Below are 17643 nucleotides of genomic sequence, written 5' to 3' on the forward strand. Positions count from 1 at the left end.
AAACAAAAAGACACAGAATCATTCCTGACACTTCCTACTATACCTCTACTCCCCTCAATACTTCTCAAATCTATTTTTTTCTATTTGCAATCCCACTGTACTAGCTTATGTTTGGCTTACTGAAATAGTGGTAAAAAAATTTTTTTTAATTTTCATTTATTTTAAAGATGTGGGGTACAATTCAGGGTTAGGTATACAGATGTTCATTATGCAGGTACCCTTGTTGAGGAGGTGTGCCTCCCTCTCCCCCAGCAGATTCCCACTATAAGAAAAGGATTGACAGTAGCAGGAAACTACCGGGGGGTGGGGGCAGGCGAGACTGGCAGTAGTAGTGGTAAGATTGTGGTTAAAAACATATTCAAGTCAACCTTGCCTGGGTTCAAATCCTGGTTCTACCACTCACTAGCTGTGTAACCTCAAGGCAACATACCTGATCTCCTTAAGCCAAAATTTCAAGGTTTTAAAATTGTGACTCTTTGGACAAAATCCTTTCCTCTGTTCTTCTGGAAACCTTACAAGGGTGAGAATGCCAACTATGCTACCAGGCAACATTGCTTATGATAAAAATGACCACTTACTGCTAAATCGAATCTGGATGGGGAGAACTATAAATATTGATGAGACATCATGCTTTAGGCTTCCCTAACTAGGATGACTTGTGTAACTTGGGCATGTCCACTATGGGGGCCTTGAAAATCATGCTGGCTATCCCACTGTCCTAGATAAATATCTCATCTCTTTGCATCTGAGCTATCCCTGGACAGCTATATGGACTTCTGTAGTGACACCTACTAAAGAAAAATGTCTGATGATACCTTCCTGACAAGCTGTAGTTTCTGTCCTGTACTGACTGGTGCCAAGTGTGGCCCATGAAAGGTCTGAATGACCCATGGTGGTCTGAATACTTAGCTGAACTTAAACAACTCTGTTGTAAGGTGCTACTTATTCATAATAGGAAATACATTTTACATTGTAATCAGTATGTACATATAGACATATTTTTGTATCTCTATAAAACAAAAACTTTATTAAGTAGAATACTAGGGGGACCTCCAAAAACCGGAATTTATTTGTAAAAAGTTGTATGTTTATTCTTACAGGCTTATACTTCAGTTACCTTTAAAGTGCTCTCCGTTTGATGCAATACACCTATCAAGATGCTTTTTCCACTGCTTGAAACAGTTTTTGAGTTTGTCAATTTTGATGCCTTTTAGTGCTTCTGCTGTTTTTTGTTTCCATATCGGTAAAATGTTTCCCTTTGAAGACTTTTTTCATCCAGCGAAACAAAGAAGTCCCAAGAGGCGAGACTGGATGAATAGGAGGGATGGGGCATGGCGTCATGCCATCTTTGGTCAGAAACTACTGAACATTCAGCACGGTGTGGGCAGGTACGCTCGTAAATCACCCATCACGAAATGGGCAAACACGTTGAAAGAATCTCAAAAAAAAAAATTCACTGAAGCAGAATACAACAACGCTAGGTGGTACACTGATGCCAATGGGTTCCTAGCTGATGCCATTTACCTAGCAGGGAAGGCTGGTACTACAAGAGGCCTGCCTCCCAAAAAATAATTCCGGGTGTTTTTGGGTCCCCCTCGTATATGCTGTGCACTCTAATATTTCCTATTCTGTTCTATTCATTTTATTTGAACACTCTGGTTACAATCTTCTAAATTGATTGTATAGCCCACAAATGGGTCATGACTCACTGTTTGAAAAACATAAACTAAACTTCGCATTCCTTATCCTAAAAAGAGCAATAACTACTTTTCATAGTGTTGTTGTGAGGATTAAAACAGACACCTCATGTAAAGTACCTAGATCAGTACCTAGTATGTGTCAAGATTCCCTAAACATTAGCTATTATCATTATTGAGAATGTCCTAACTGTACTTCCCGCCCAGTTTTGACTGTCTCCAAATTATTCTCTGCACAATGATTTTCTAAAACATAAATCTGATCACATCAAGTACTTTCTTGAAAATGCCTTAATGAATTCTCACAGATCCTACAAGGCTCTGGTCACTATGGCCGTCTCCAGCTTCATCTCTAACCTGCCTGCATCAGTCACACAGGCCTCTGTGCTCAGCCACAGCAAATGCCCTTTGGTTCTTTAAACTTACATGCATATCTCCATCCTAGATGTGCATATGTGTTTTGCCCTCTACCTGGGACATTTTTATTTTTCCTCCAAAAATTTGTCAGGCTAACTCTACTAGGATTTTAGATCAGACTGAATGTCAACTCTTCAAAAAAAAAAAAAAACCTTGAAGAAACCTTCCCTAATACGCTTAAAAATGGGCAGGTGTCCCTCTCGAGTGTTCTTAGACTACCCTATACTTCCCTTCCCACAATGGGCAATGTAATCAGCTGTGTATGTGTCTAAAGCACTCCGAGGACAGAGAACTATCTTGAAAACTGGCATACCCATAATGCTCAATACAATATTTGCTACCCAAGGTATTTGTTAAGGATTTATCTGATAGATAACTGAAATCATCTTATCTCATGTTAGCACTGTTCATCCCCTCCCCAGAGGCTATCTGGAAATCATTTATGCCATTAAACCCAAAATTTCTTCCTCTTCTCTCTTTGCCTGAACTCAGGGCATCAGATAGGAACTCTTAGCATTTCTACTTAACAAGTCAACACTGCTTAAGGTCTAGACTGAGGTATTCTTGACATTCTGCCTTGAGAATGGTGAGGGTCAGCCTAATTGCTGAAGAACAATCTCAGAGCATGGGCAAGCAGAGATGCTGGGGCCTCGGTAGAGAGTGCCCTTTACAGAGCCCCTAGCCTAAGGCTTTATAAGCAAGGCTTTGCATTAAGCATAATGCTCATTATAGTCCAGAGCAGAACTAAATGGCTTCTACTGGTTGGCTTAGCTGCTATTTCCTTCCCTACTCTTTTTTGGCATATAGGAAACAAATAAAAAGCACTAAATGCATTCTTTCCCCACTGCGAGGCAAGTTTTGGCTAAATTCTTCCAGTAAGTTAACATTATAAGGCTTATAATGGTGTTCTTTTAAATAGTTTACATTCAGGAAATTTTCCTTTTACTTCACTTCCCCTTGCTACTGCCTTTGGTCATTGTTAGTAAATTATGATGATAAAATAACCTTCTAAAATAATAAAATAAAATAAGCTTCTTCATAGTACAGAGATCAGCAGTCAGAATTTTTAGCTAAATGGGATGTAAATACAGCTGAGTTGACAAGCCCCATTACAGGCTGCTTAGAAAGAGCCATGAGGATTTTTGTTCCATCTAACCCATCACTGGGCTTTTCACTGGTTTACTCACCTGTGGAAGGAAGTTTGGACGTGGAGTGAGTCTAGGAGGGGGAATAAACTGTGGTACTTTGATGGGCTGAGGAGGTGTTGCTTGAACCTGCTAAAAAACGGGGAAGATAAATAAGCCAGGGAGAACAATCATTGTTCAATATCAAAGCTATATTTTTAGCATCACTATTCTTTGAATCAGACAATAATTTCTACAAGCTCTCACTGTGGTGTTACTGAGTTAACACTGCATTAGGAAACTTTTTTACTCTCCCACTCGCATGCTTGACCCTATAAAGTAAACCAGGGACACTTCTGTTTCCCCATACACCTAATGTAGGACACTTCCTTTGATACTTAAGAACTTTTGCATTTACATATTTTAAAAGTCAAGACTGGATTCAAAGTAAAATCAAACTTGTTGCCTAGCCAAATGGGCTTTTTCCTGATATGAGACCTTTATCTAACAGCAAACTGCTTTATTCTTATAGAGAATGCGCTAATTCTCAGCATCTGGCTGAGATTCAGTTGCTTCTCTACGGATTCCTGGGTAACTGGTGAAGCTTCCCTCTATTGTTCTCTAGTTCCACTCATCATTGGACACTCAAAAGCCACCAAGAACTCTTAGATACCATTTTAAGAAGGGAACTTGAGACCAAATTTTGGGTATATTTTCCCCAAGCTTCTGAGAACATCAGTTTTCTTGATCCTAGAAGTCTCATGAACAATTTTTGTTCCTCCTTTAAGGTACTTTTTTTTCTGATAGAACTTGGATACTGACATTTTTAATTTGTAAGTTTCTTGAATATTTTAAAAGTGCTCCAACTAACTCCAATACTTCCTGGGTGCAATCAATTTAAAGGGACAGTGAACTAAAAGAATTATCAGGGAGTTTTCCCCAAAGCAGTAATATAGCACAAGAGAGTTTAAGCATTCAAGTTTCACAGGAAAAGCTGTGGAGAAGATGGAGGGAGAGAGAAATAAAACAGTGTGTATATGCCTCTTGCCCCAAAGCAAGTCATACTTTGAACTCAAATAACGCACTGAATTTGGTCCTTATTGTCTGAACACCTCTGTAATTATTTGAACAGACAGTAGAAATGCCATATTCCCTTGTCAGCCCTGAAGGGGAATTTGGTATGCTAGATAATGGAAACTAAGAAATCCAGCAAGAGCCTAAAATGCATATCCTATACTCTCTCATGTGGGCACACACGAGTAGCAGCTGCTGGCTTACCAGAGTGACTGTGTTTTTTGCCACAATTTGGACAGCCTCTGTCCCAGGCCCAGTGACCTTACTAGAAGTCTGGAGGTTGACTGGTGTGTTCTGCACATCAGTGCTGAGCACAGCCTTCTGACTGTTGATGGCGGTCACCATAGCAATGGTAGGTCTCTGGCCCACAACAGAGGCAGGCATGGTCGCAGTTGCTGCTTTCAAGACGAGAGGTAGTGTCTTTGTGGTAATCATAGAAGCTGTAGTTACAGTCTTCTAGGAGACATGGAGAACAGATATTAGGACACTAAATCTAAACTAAACAATAAACTAAATCCTACTAAACCACATGCTGCTAAATCCCAAAAGAAAACAAAATAATAATTCGTATAATCAATCAGGTTTCTCTGTATAAAACATTTATTTTGTGTATATACAGCACACTTTTCCTTCCTATAGGGAAAGGCAATCTCTAGTTTGTGAAAGTTCTCAAATTAGCATCACTCGTATATAGGCAGGTTCATAGTAATAACTGCACACTAATACGGGCACAGGATTTTCAACAATGAATGGGGTGAATTTACAGATACAGAATATGAATGTACTTATTTCTAGTTGCTCTCAATTAATTTAAACTTTGTACAAGTTGAAAAGGGACATATCATCTCTATCCTTAGTTGCTACAACCTCACCAATATAAAGAAAATCATCATATAATTCTGGATATCTGCCTCCTGCGACAAAAAAGCTGATGCCCAAAAACAACTGTCTTTTCAGCCTGGAGAGGAGAAAGGAACTCACATGAGGATTAGCAGTTACCTCCTCAGAGGCCTAAATCCCAAGCTCCAGATAATGAAACATATTAATGAACTGGTATAGTAAATACCAGTTCTTGGCACCACAGGGATATGAATTACTACCTATAATCTTTACTCTGGAGAACTGCTACAGAAGTAATCAAAGATGCAGTGAAATGTGACAAGGTGGATGCAAACATTTGAGTTTCAAAAAGCCTTAGAGATCCGAGGAGGAGCTGAGGTGAGAGGACCTGGCTGATGCTCTCCACAAGTGCTATTGCAGCTTTGGAGCTGTACTTTTCTAGGCTTTTTACTAGAATAATTAAAGGAGCCAGTTATAAAATAAGAAAATATAAACAAACCACTTGTGTGGCACACACATTTAACTGGTGCTGCTGGTCACTTAAGATACAGACATTTCAGGAATATGACATTTTATCTGGTCTATGTTATTGGTTCTGATTTTTATACTAGTCCCCTTTTTTCTTCCTACTGTGTATTTTCACTGTCCAATTTGGCAGCCTCTAGCCACAAGTGGCTATTTAAAATTAAATTAATTAGGACAAAATAAAATTAAAAAACCAGCTCCTCAGTTACACTAGCTACGTTTCAAGTGTTCAAAAGCCTCACGTGGTTGTGGTTACCAAACTGGACAGTGGAAATAGACAGCATTGCCAACACTGCATAAAGTCCCACTGGACAACTCTGTGCTAAACCAGTAAAAGTCATACCATTCTTCTGGACAGATCTGGATGGCTTCTCTTATGAACTTCTATTTCAGTGTCTATGAAGTTCTACTTTTGTGTATTAAGTTGTTTGGCTCTAAGTTGTTATTACCATCTTCTGCCTTATGTAAATACATATCTAATATTTTTTTTAACATAATCTTATTTTTTTAATGGTCAAAATATTTGAATGGACAATTTACCAGAGAAGATATGTGAATGGCAATAAGTCTATGAAAAAGATGCTCCATGTCATTAATCATCAGGAAATTGCATATTAAAAACACAGTAAGATTTGATCACAGGCAACAAAAGCACATAATAAGATACCACTCTACACCTATCACAAGAGCTAAAATTTGAAAGTCAGACCATACCAAATGCTGGCGAGGATTTAGAGCAACTAGAACTCTCATAATTATTCATCAGAATACAAAATAATACAAAATGGGGGTTTCTTACGAAGTGAAATATTTATGTACCATATAATCCAGTAATCTCACATATAAGTATTTACTCAGTAAAAATTTCAATACCTATATGTCCACACCTGCACGTGAATGTGTATAGCAATTTCATTCGTTATAGTAAAAACAGGAAATGGGCCAAATGTCCACCAACAAGTAAATGTTTAAACAAATTGTATAATAGCTATACAATGAAATACTACTCCATAATAAAAACAAAGTAGCAACTGATACCTAAAACCACACGGATGAATCTCAAGATCATAATGCTAAGTGAAAGAAACCAGACACAAAAGACTATGTGCTATACAATATCTTTTACATTACTTTTTTTTTTTTTTAAACCTGATTTTTTTTTTTTAATCATTATTTTTTACTATGGTTTTGTGGGGTACAGTTAAGGGTTAGGTATACAATTACATTTCATTCAGGCACCCTGTTGATAAGAGGCGTTTCCCCATCCTCAGACAGATATTCGCTACTGTTAATCCCATCCTCCTCTCCCCCATAGTTTCCCAGTATCATCAATCATTTTCTTATAGTATTACATTGGATGTTCAAGGTCCATTATATGAGTGAGAACATGTGATACTCGGATCTTTGTTTCTGTGAGAGGTCACTCAGTATTATAGACTCTAGTTCCATCCAGGTTGCTGCGAAATTCATGATTTTGTTCTTTTTTATGGCTGCGTAGTATTCCATCGTGTATATGTACCACATTTTTTAAATTCAGTCCTCTTTTGATGGGCAGCATGGTTGTTTCCAGGTTCTTGCTACTGTGAACAACACTGCGATAAACATACATGAGCAGGTATCTTTTGAGTTCTTTAGGGTATATTCCCAGTAGGGGGATTGCAGGGTCATATGGGAGGTTGATATTTAGAGCTTTTAGGAATCGCCACACTGCTTTCCACAGAGGTTGCACTAGTTTACACTCCTACCAACAGTGTAGAAGTGTTCCCTTTTCGCCACACCCTCTCCAGCAGCTGTTATTTTTTGAGTTGTTGATAATTGCCATTCTGACTGGAGTTAGGTGGTATCTCAGTGTGGTTTTGATTTGCATCTCCCTGATGATTAGTGAGGCTGAACATTTTTTCATGTGTCTGTTGGCTGCTCGGATGTCTTCCTTTGAGAAGTGTCTGTTCATATCTTTTGCCCATTTTATAATGGGGTTGTTTGTTTTTTTCTTTTCAGCACGTTTTAGTTCCTTATAGATCCAGGATGTTAAGCCTTTGTCAGACCAGGTGTTGGCAAGTATTTTTTCCCAGTCTGTAGGCTGTCTCCCTGCTCTCTTGATGGTTTCTTGCAGAAGCTTGTCAGTTTAATAAGGTCCCACTTGTCTATCTTCTCTCTTATGACCTGTGGGTTTCAGGTTTTGTTCAGGAATTGGATGCCAGTTCCGATTTCCATGAGGGTATTTCCTTCATTTTCTAAGGTTCTTATGGTTTGAGGTTTTACATTTAGGTCTGTGATCCATTTGGAGTTAACCTTTGTGCATGGGGATAGATAGGGGTCCTGTTTCAATCTTCTGCATGTGGTCAGCCAGTTTTCCCAGCACCATTTACTGAATAGGTTCTCCTCTCCCGAGTGGTAGGTGGTGGAGGCCTTGTCGAAGATGAGTTAGTTGAGAAATTGAGGTTTTGCTTCTGGAATCTCAATTCTATTCCATTGATCTATATGCCTGTTCCTATACCAATACCAAGCTGTTTTGATGACTGTAGCTTTATAGTAAAGTTTGAAGTCTGGTGATGTGATACCACCTGCTTTGTTTTTTTTTGCTGAGGATTGTTCTGGCTATTCTTGGACGTTTGTGTTTCCATATGAAATCCTGTGTTGTCTTTTCTAGGTCTGAGAAGAATGTTGCTGGTAATTTGATGGGTATTGCACTGAATTTGTAGATTGCCTTAGGTAAGATGGACATCTTCACAATGTTGATTCTTCCAATCCACGAGCATAGGATATTTTTCCACTTGTTTGTGTCATCTTTGATTTCTTTGAGCAGTGTTTTGTAATTTTCATTGTAAAGGTCTTTCACATCTCTGGTTAGGAAGATGCCAAGGTATTTCATTTTTTTGGTGGCTATTGTGAATGGAATTGTGTTTTTTATTTGGGTTTCTATTTGTTTATTATTGGTGTAGAGAAATGCGATTGTCTTTTGTACATTTATTTTGTATCCTGAGACTTTGCCAAAGGCTTTATCAGTGTAAGGAGGTTTTTGACAGATTCTCTTGGGTTTTCAAGGTACACAATCATATCATTTGCAAAGAGAGATAACTTGACCTCCTCTTTTCCTATTTGGATACCCCTGATTGCCTTCTCTTCTCTGATTGCTCGAGCCAGGACTTCCAATACTATGTTGAACAGGAGGGGTGAGAGTGGGCATCCTTGTCTTGTTCCAGTTTTCAGGGGAAATGGTTCCAATTTTTGTCCATTTAGGAGTATGCTGGCTGTGGGCTTCTCGTAGATGGCTTTTACTATTTTGAGGTATGTTCCCCGTATGCCTAGATGTTCAAGGGTTTTTATCAAGAAGGGGTACTGGATTTTATCAAAAGCTTTTTCTGCATCTAATGATACAATCATGTGGTTTTTGTTTTGACATCTGTTGATGTATTTAATTACATTTATGGTTTTACGAATGTTGAACCAGCCTTGCATCCCAGGAATGAAGCCTACTTGGTCATGGTGGATGATTTTTGAGATGTATTGCTGAATTCGGTTTGCTAGGATCTTGTTGAGAATTTTAGCATCTATGTTCATCAAAGATATTGGCCTGTAGTTGTCTTTCTTTGTTGGATCTTTACCTGGCTTGGGTATCAATGTGATGTTGGCTTCGTAAAATGATTTGGGGAGAATTCCATCTTTTTCAATCGCCTGAAATACCTTCAGTAGGACTGGTATCAGCTCCTCCTTAAATGTCTTGTAGAATTCTGCTGGAAAGCCATCTGGACCAGGGCTTTTTTTGTAGGTAGTTTTCTTATTATGTAGTCAATTTCCTTGATTGTTATTGGTCTATTTAGGGTCTCAATTTCTTCTTGTTCCAATCTAGGTAGGTTGTGTGATGTCAGAAAGTCCTCCATTTCCTTAAGGTTTTCAAGTTTGTTTCCATACAAGTGTACATAGTAGTCTCTAATGATCTTTTGTATTTCTTCAGGGTCAGATGTGACTTCATCTTCTGTGTTTCTGATTGTGCTTATTTGGTTTTTTTCTCGTTTTTTCTTGGTCATTCTAGCTAGGGGACCACCGATCTTGTTTATCCTTTCGAAGAACCAGCTTTTTGTTTCATTGATTTTTTGTATTATCTTTTTGTCTTCTATGTCCTGGATTTGGGCTTTTATTTTGGTGATCTGGATTCTTTTGCTGAAATTAGGGTTTTTGTGGTCTTGCTTTTCCAGCTTCTTTAGGTGGCTTGTTAGGTTGTTAATTTGTGATTCTTCCATTTTCTTCATGTGTGTTTGTAGGCATATAAATTCCCCTCTTACTACAGCTTTCAAGGTGTCCCAGAGATTTTGGTAAGATGTTTCTTCATTTTCATTTGTTTCTAGGTACCTTTTGGTCTCTGTTTTGATGTCATCATTGACCCAGGAGTTGCTTAGCATCGTGCTGTTTAGTGTCCATGTCTTTGTGGGTTTTGGAGGGACTTTGTTGGTGTCAATGTTTATTTTATTCCACTGTGGTCCAAGAAGGTGCACGGCAGAATTTCGGTCCTTTTAAATTTGCTTATGCTTGCATATCTAATATTTTAATATCTTCCTTGTATTTTTCTTTTAACCAAAACATTTAACAATGTAGCCTCATCTGACCCATCATCCTAATCAGCATTCTTCATTAATATCATAAAGAAAGTCACCCAAATCTTTGTTTCCTCTTCTCCAATGCAACACAACATTAAGTGGTCTATCTCTTTGGCACTGCCTCCCCAAGTGTGAAATAGGGGTGAAGGGGAAACACTGCTATTTATTTTGAGGTGTAGTGTGCCATCTACTTTCAATCAGGGATGAAAACCAAATAAAAGCCAAATGCAAGTTATCATTAGGAAATGTTACAGCAGAAGAGCAGCAAGGACTGACTGTATATCATCAGCTATTTATATTGTAGTAAACATGGCATATTAGCTCTATTTTTCCATTTAAAATGTTTCAGTCCAAAGAACTTCTGAAGTAGTGAGCAAATCACACCAGATGGCATTCGATCCTGGTGCTACCATGGGCTGTGGGAGTAAAGCTCCAGTCAGCAGAATTCACCGACATAGATTTTAAAAACAGTTGCTCATGTTGGTACTGCTTTAAAAGAGGTCAATGTACTTTTTGTTTCAAACAAATCACTGTCAATATTTTGAATAACTCTAAACTGATTATTCTAGAAAATATTAACACCTCAAATGCACCTGAATTATATACTTACCATTAACCCAACTACTTAAAAAAAACACTGAAACTTAACACATCTGTTCACATCTTAGGTTAGCAGTTTTATTCCAGTTTATAAACATTTAGTTGTGGCTAATTTTACAGCGTGTATTCCAGCATCTATATAACTTTGTATAGTAGAACGAGTACTACATACTTCAATGAAAACTTATTGAAGAATGAATTTACTATTTATTGACACAGGCATTGCTTAGATCTTTACTCCTAGTCTGGTGCTTCTTCTATTCTGAGAATATAAACCAAACTCCTGGAGTATTAGGGTTTCGATGACAAAGGGAATCCAGAAGTTTGAAATCCCAAGCTAATGAAAAAATATCTGAACTGCTCTGGAAGGAGAAAAAGAAGACACAGAGAAGAAACGTATCTGACAACAAAGAAAATTATTTTTATGGAAGCCATGATCAGTCATTGGCTAGTTAGTGGTGTCCAAGTATATCACCTTCAAGAGAAGACAGTAGTTTTCCAGAGTTTCATAAGGGGGTTCTTTAATTTTGACAAAATGTGAATCACATGGGCTAGAAGTTAATGCAGAAATACACAGCATGGCAAATAGTGCTAATGGCAACATCCTTTTTATTTATTTGCTAAGTTATTGTTGTTTACTTAGAAAGTAAGAGGTACTGAATTAAAACAGATGGAGTCCAATGTACAAATCAGAACTTAGAGGAATTATTACCATGGGACCTAATTAACCTCCACATCTATTTTAGATTATTTTGCTTGTTTAATCTTGAATGAAAAGTCACTGCTGTATACTCAAACAGCCACAAATAGAACCCACTTTTTGTCCACAAGGGTTTACTTTTGTTTGGTCTTATTAACTGCATTTTTTTTTTTTTTTTGAGTTGGAGTCTCACTCTGTTGCCCAGACTGGAGTGCAGTGACCACTCCCGGCCACCGCAGCCTCGAACTGCTGGGCTCTGGAGATCCTTCCGCCTCAGCCTTCCAAGTAGCTGGAACTACAGGCATGCGCTACCACACCCAGCTAATTTTTTGTTTTATTGTAGAGATGAGGTCTCGACAAGTTGCCCAGACGGGTCTCGAACCCACGGGCTCACAGGTTGAGCCACCAAGCCCGGCTTACTGCATTTTTTTTAACATTTGCATTATATCATTAAAAATGAGAGGGCTACGAATATAGGTTGAACAGTATACCTATATTTAACTGTTTTATTCTTTTACTATTTCTGTAGGCTTATATACATATAAGTATGTGTTGAAGTTAACTAAGTAAAGGGAACCTGCCCCGCAAAAGGTTTCCTCCTTGCTTCCTCTATGCCTTGGTATATGCAAATCACCCAACTTAGAATAACAAACATTTCTCCCGTTGGTATCTCCTCCTGGTCCACTCGGACTGCTACTTAACACTCCATTCTGAAGTTACATATTGAACATATGCCATATATAACCTTTCATTTACACTTGCCCTCATGAATCTTTAAAGACTTTTCTATGACTGCCAAAAAACCCAGAAGTTTTGGCATGTATTGGAGGGCTTCCACCACAAGCTAGCCCCTTCCTGCCCTCTGGCTTTATCTCCCTCTCCATTGCTTCATGGACTCCACACCCCAGCCACACCAGTTATGCATTACTTTGCTGATGCCATACTTTTGTTCATACAGTTCTCTATACCTTGATGCTCTTTCCCCTCTGCTCTGTCACTAAAATCCCATTCACCTGTCAAGTCCCTGCTCAAATGGAAACTCTTTGAAGAGCACTTTCTGATCCCTCTAAGGTGAAATTTACTGTCTTCTAGTATTTTCACAGCTCTTTACTGGTACTTTTTATTATTGTTAGCAGTTTGCATCTTCTTTCTCTACAGATTTTTTAAATTCTTAAAAACGGAAACGGCCATCTTTGTAAATTTATCCTTCATATTACCTAGCACAGTGATTGCACACAGTGGGAACTCAATACAGAATGAATGAAAATTACTTATCATGATAAACTAGATTTCTGACAGGGACCACTGCTCTCTGTATATACCAGAATCTAGCACACAGAGAACGTTCAATGAATACTGATTGGTAGTTGACTACAAAATCAAAAACCTAGAGGATCTTTTGGCTTTTAACATTAAAAATTCACAACAAATAAAACAATAAAATGAAGGTTGGCTAAATTGAATATATCAGGTGGGCTACCAGATGATGCTATATAACACTGTTTTGGGGACAGCCCAGGCCCCTTGCCGTACACCATCCCAAAGCAGCACAGAGGTCAGATCACCAGAGCAGGAATAGCTGTTGTAAGTATTTTATAAATATTTCCTTTGATTTGTATAACATGGAGTGTAATTTGAACAGACAGCTTCCATGGGTTAAGAGAAAACTTGTATGTAACAGGAAACAACAAACCACACTTTTTCCATGTGAACACTTTCTGACAAACTGTACTTTGGAAAGAGAACAACCTAACCCAATAAAAGCAATCCTAGAAGCAATATTTCAGAAGTAATGCAAGTCCTGGTAAGGAGTTTCTAAAAGTCAGCTTCAAATGCCTAATTTCCAAATAGCCTTGGGGTGGTCATTATGGTAAAAAGTACTTAGGCTGCTCTAGCTATCTGATTTACAATAGGAATTTTTCTTTATCCTTATTTGGTTTTATAGAGTGCTGGCATTTCTTTTTCTTGTTTTTTATTTTTGGTATTGAATGGCAGTATAGAAGAGTAATTGAATGCACAGATTTTTTTCAGCTAGAACATCTGAGTTCAAATCTTGGCTCCATCACATACTACTTTTATGATCTTAGATAAGTTACATAACATCTCGTGCCTTAGCTTTCTCTTCTAAAACAACAGAGATAATAATAACAATACCTTCCTCTTGGGATTAGGGCAAGGAGCATGCCCATTATATATGTAAAACACTTAGGCCAGTACATAGTAACCTCTATTAAATATTAACCATCTTTAGTGTTTTTGTAAATAATTCATTCTTTTTTTTTTATCAATATTTTTTATTATGGTTTTGTGGGGTACAGTTAAGGGTTAGGTGTACAATTACGTTTCATTCAGGCACCCTGTTGATAAGAGGTGTTTCCCCATCCCCAGACAGATATTTGCTACTGTTAACCCCTTCCCCCTCCCCCCCATAGTTTCCCAGTACCGTTAGTCATTTTCTTATAGTAATAATTCATTCTTTACTTGCAAAATATTGCATATGAACCAGCCCAATGTCCTAAACAGTGAATGGTAAAGTGAACTTGAAGCGAACTTTATTCATCTTTTTTCTACATACACAGATAGAGTGAAGATCTGGTGTTGGTAGGTGAAGGAGGGATATCCACATTAGGTTTCAGAAGATCCCAAAGTAATTAAAGTGTGCAAAAATGAGTGCATCAAGTGTGAATATATATTTTTCTGGGAATGGATATACAAACTTTCAGCAGTGTGTTAAAGGGATCTGTGATCCCCAAGGATCAAGAATCACTACTCAAGAATCCCTTTTTAAAAGGTAAGCCATATTATACATAGGTGTGTAGAGATCAAGCTTGAATAATTTTCTTAACTGAATGTCATTTCCAAATATGCCCTTTTTGTGTATCTTGGTTGCCTAAGTATCTATATTATATGCTTGTTTAAATGCCCTTTTCAGTATAAACATTTGCACAGCTACACCAAGTTAATTAAGCTCCCACTCCTTAATTCTAGTTTTGACTTGTAACTTCCATTTCAGATTTCCATTAATGTATTAGAACAAATTCATTTACTCATGCATATGGACTTAAAAATAAATATTTTATTTCTATGAATTAGGGAAATACAATGCTCTTTTGAATGTTTCTTTATACCTGGTCCCAAAACAGTACTATGCCTAATTGCTAGACTTCCAGAAGAACAATTCCAGAAAAGGTCGTCACAAACTTTTAAAACAAGTGTAAATAAATACCTCCAGAAACTCAGAATAAGAATTTAATTCTTTAGTAATGCAGAAAAGCAATTTTTTTTAAGTCTCTGACTTTGGATAGGCAGGATATCATTTAATTTTTGCTTCTTAGTAATGCTATTTCTTTCTGCCAGTGATTTCAAGTGATACTTATTCCGGTTATAGTACAAAAATGTAACCAAAATAACTTTAGTTCTAGCTGAGCTTAGTATAGTTTGAGACAGGACCCAGTTCCACATGACCAATAACAAGTCAATCTACAACATGCAGGCTGCAACGCTCCATCCATACTTTTACCTGTGAAGCAGTCAAGTTGGGAGAGGGTACAGCTGACTGCTGGGCGTGGTGGTGGTGGTACTGCTGCTGTTGTTGTAGCTGCTGTAGTGGTTGCTGCTGTGCTGTTTGTAGTTTGTTTTCAGATTGTGGCAATGGCTGTATTTGGAACTTGTCTGGTTGTTCTTGCTTTACTATCAGGTTCTTCCGTAGCTGTTCAACCACTCTTTTCTACCAAATGAAGACAAGAAGAAATAAAATCTATCAAAATACTGTTCTACAGGCTGTATAGAAATATACAGCAATTATATTTCTCTGACATCTTTCCTGTGACTAGCTTCATCTAAAACCTGCTACATTTAAAATGTACAGATTCTATATATGAGTTTAAAGAACTTAACAGACATCACTGCTAATATGAAACTGACAGTATAATAAATGTTTTACATATAAAGAGCAACTGAGGCACACAGATGGAAAAAGCGAAGGAGATCACATAGCAGAGCTCAGACTTCTTGACTATTATTAGCTTGATGTGCCAGGCTGACAGGGCAGTATTGCGCAGCAGTGAAGAGTAGGGCTCTGGAGTCATGCTGCTTCAATCAAATTGCAGTGTTGCTACTTACAGCTATATGATGTTGGAAAAGTTTCCTAAGCTACACGTGCCTCACTGTCTTGCTCTTTACAATGAGGCGATTAACAGTACCCTTGGCGTTCTTATGAAACCCAAATGAGCTAATAAATGAAAAGTACTCAGAACTGTGATTGGCACACTGTTGGTCAATATTATTATTATTAGAGATGGACTCTCACTATGTTGCCCACGCTACAGCGCAGTGATTACTCACAGGTATGATCAATGTGCACTACAGCCTTGAACGCCTAAGGCTCAAGAGGTCTTTCCACCTCAGCCTCCTGAGTAGGACTAAAAGCATGCGCCACTGTATGCCGCCTATTATTATTGTTTTGTGCATTCGATGACATAGATACCAGCCATACTAATTTTTATGAAGCAAACAAACATTTTGTATCTATCTCTCTATCCCAGTTTAAAACATTAAAAAGACGTTTAAACAAAGCAACCTTGACCCTAGCAGTGTGCACTATGGACAACGGACGTTCTAAATTACTGAATGTGCAGGCAGGATTTCTTTGCTGGAACAAAATCCACGGAAACGCATACATCTGTTAGGCAGAGTAGCGATTAGCTACGTGGGACAAAAAATCTGAGTCAAAGTTTTTGAACTTTCTTTTTTTTTTTTTCGTTCTTTTTTGAGTTGGAGTCTCAACTCTGTCACCCAGACTGGAGTGCAGTGGCCGCTCCCGGCCACCGCAGCCTCGACCTGCTGGGCTCTGGCAATTCTTCCTCCTCAGCCTTCCGAGTAGCAGGAACGACAGGCGCACACTACCACGCCCAGCTGATTTTTCATTTTTATTGTGGAGATGAGGCCAAGTTGCCCAGGTGGGTCTCGAACCCGCGGGCTCAGGCAATTCACTCACCTCAGCCTCCCAAGGCGCAGCATTACAGGCTGAGCCGACGAGCCCGGCTACTGAACTTTCTAGACCTTATTCAAAATCCAGGAGAAATGTGGTTTTGGATACCTTCATTACTCTAATACATTTCAACAGAATGTAACTCCCATGAGGAGAGGGACTTATTTTGTTCACAACTATACAGTGCGCTTAGAACTATGCTGCTGAATAAACTTCCCTGTTCACCTCGCATGATGTGCAAAGTGAAGGGACCAAAGACTAGCAAATGGTTCATAGTATGTAACAACTATTTGGGGCCAGACTTGGGCTCTGCCCTAATGGCTGGAAGAAAGTATAAGCAGCATTCCTCGCATATACCTTCAAGTGAGCTCAACAGCAGGGGTGTGCTGTTTCTGATAAAAACAGATAGCTATTTTCTAAGATGAATTATAAATGGAGACAAATAAGTGAATGAAGAGCTGTAAATAAAGGATAAGCGAAGTCATAAGGCCAGGTTAATTTTCAAATTCCCACTTAGGGCTCTAATCAACTTCACTGCTCACATTCTCTAAAGAAGCCAAACCTGCAGGCTACCTGTTTGAATAGTAAAATGTTGACAAAATGAATTTTTAAAAACTCTAAGTCAATACAAATTACATTCTCGAGATAATTTTTAATATTTTTTTTTACTGATTCTTTGTAGACAACTAATATAAATGCCAATTTTGGGGGGAAATGATTCTGCTATATAGTATACTCTGCTAGCACTGTCTGGATAAATGTTTTCTTTAAAAGGATGCAGAGTCTGAAGTCTTTGAAAAACCATCTGCAGAATAATAAAAATGCAAATTAATAAAATAGCAAATGTTTATAAAAATTAACTTTCAAGTCTTCAAAATTCTATTTCTCAAGTATAAAAGGCAGAATAATTGAACCGCTATAGTTTAGGAGAAGAGGAAGCAATGGTGCTGCAGATAATTGTGAATATCTCAAATAGACTTTATTGCTTGGTGACTGCCAGAACATTTAGACATTTAAAAATTAAATAATTATTTAGAGTGGCTTTCAGTCCTCCTCCCCATCAGACATCAAACATATTAAC

The 17643-nt window shown here is 38.1% G+C and overlaps 1 protein-coding gene across 1 annotated transcript in view; it reads right to left on the minus strand.

The window, feature by feature from the left end:
• Window positions 1–15295, minus strand: part of PHF21A (PHD finger protein 21A) — a 49034-nt gene extending 33739 nt beyond the window's left edge. Inside the window, exons 1-3 of the mRNA XM_021709017.1 lie at window positions 15093–15295; window positions 4517–4768; window positions 3302–3391 (exon numbers count right to left, since the gene is read on the minus strand). Coding sequence (XP_021564692.1) covers window positions 3302–3391; window positions 4517–4747 — 321 coding nt within the window. The 5' untranslated portion in view covers window positions 4748–4768; window positions 15093–15295. The remainder of the gene's footprint in view (window positions 1–3301; window positions 3392–4516; window positions 4769–15092) is intronic.
• Window positions 15296–17643: the final 2348 nt, after the last annotated feature.

The sequence above is a fragment of the Carlito syrichta genome, unplaced genomic scaffold (genome assembly GCF_000164805.1).
Source record: "Carlito syrichta isolate Samal-C Ts95f unplaced genomic scaffold, Tarsius_syrichta-2.0.1 Scaffold153965, whole genome shotgun sequence".
NCBI lineage: Eukaryota > Metazoa > Chordata > Mammalia > Primates > Tarsiidae > Carlito > Carlito syrichta.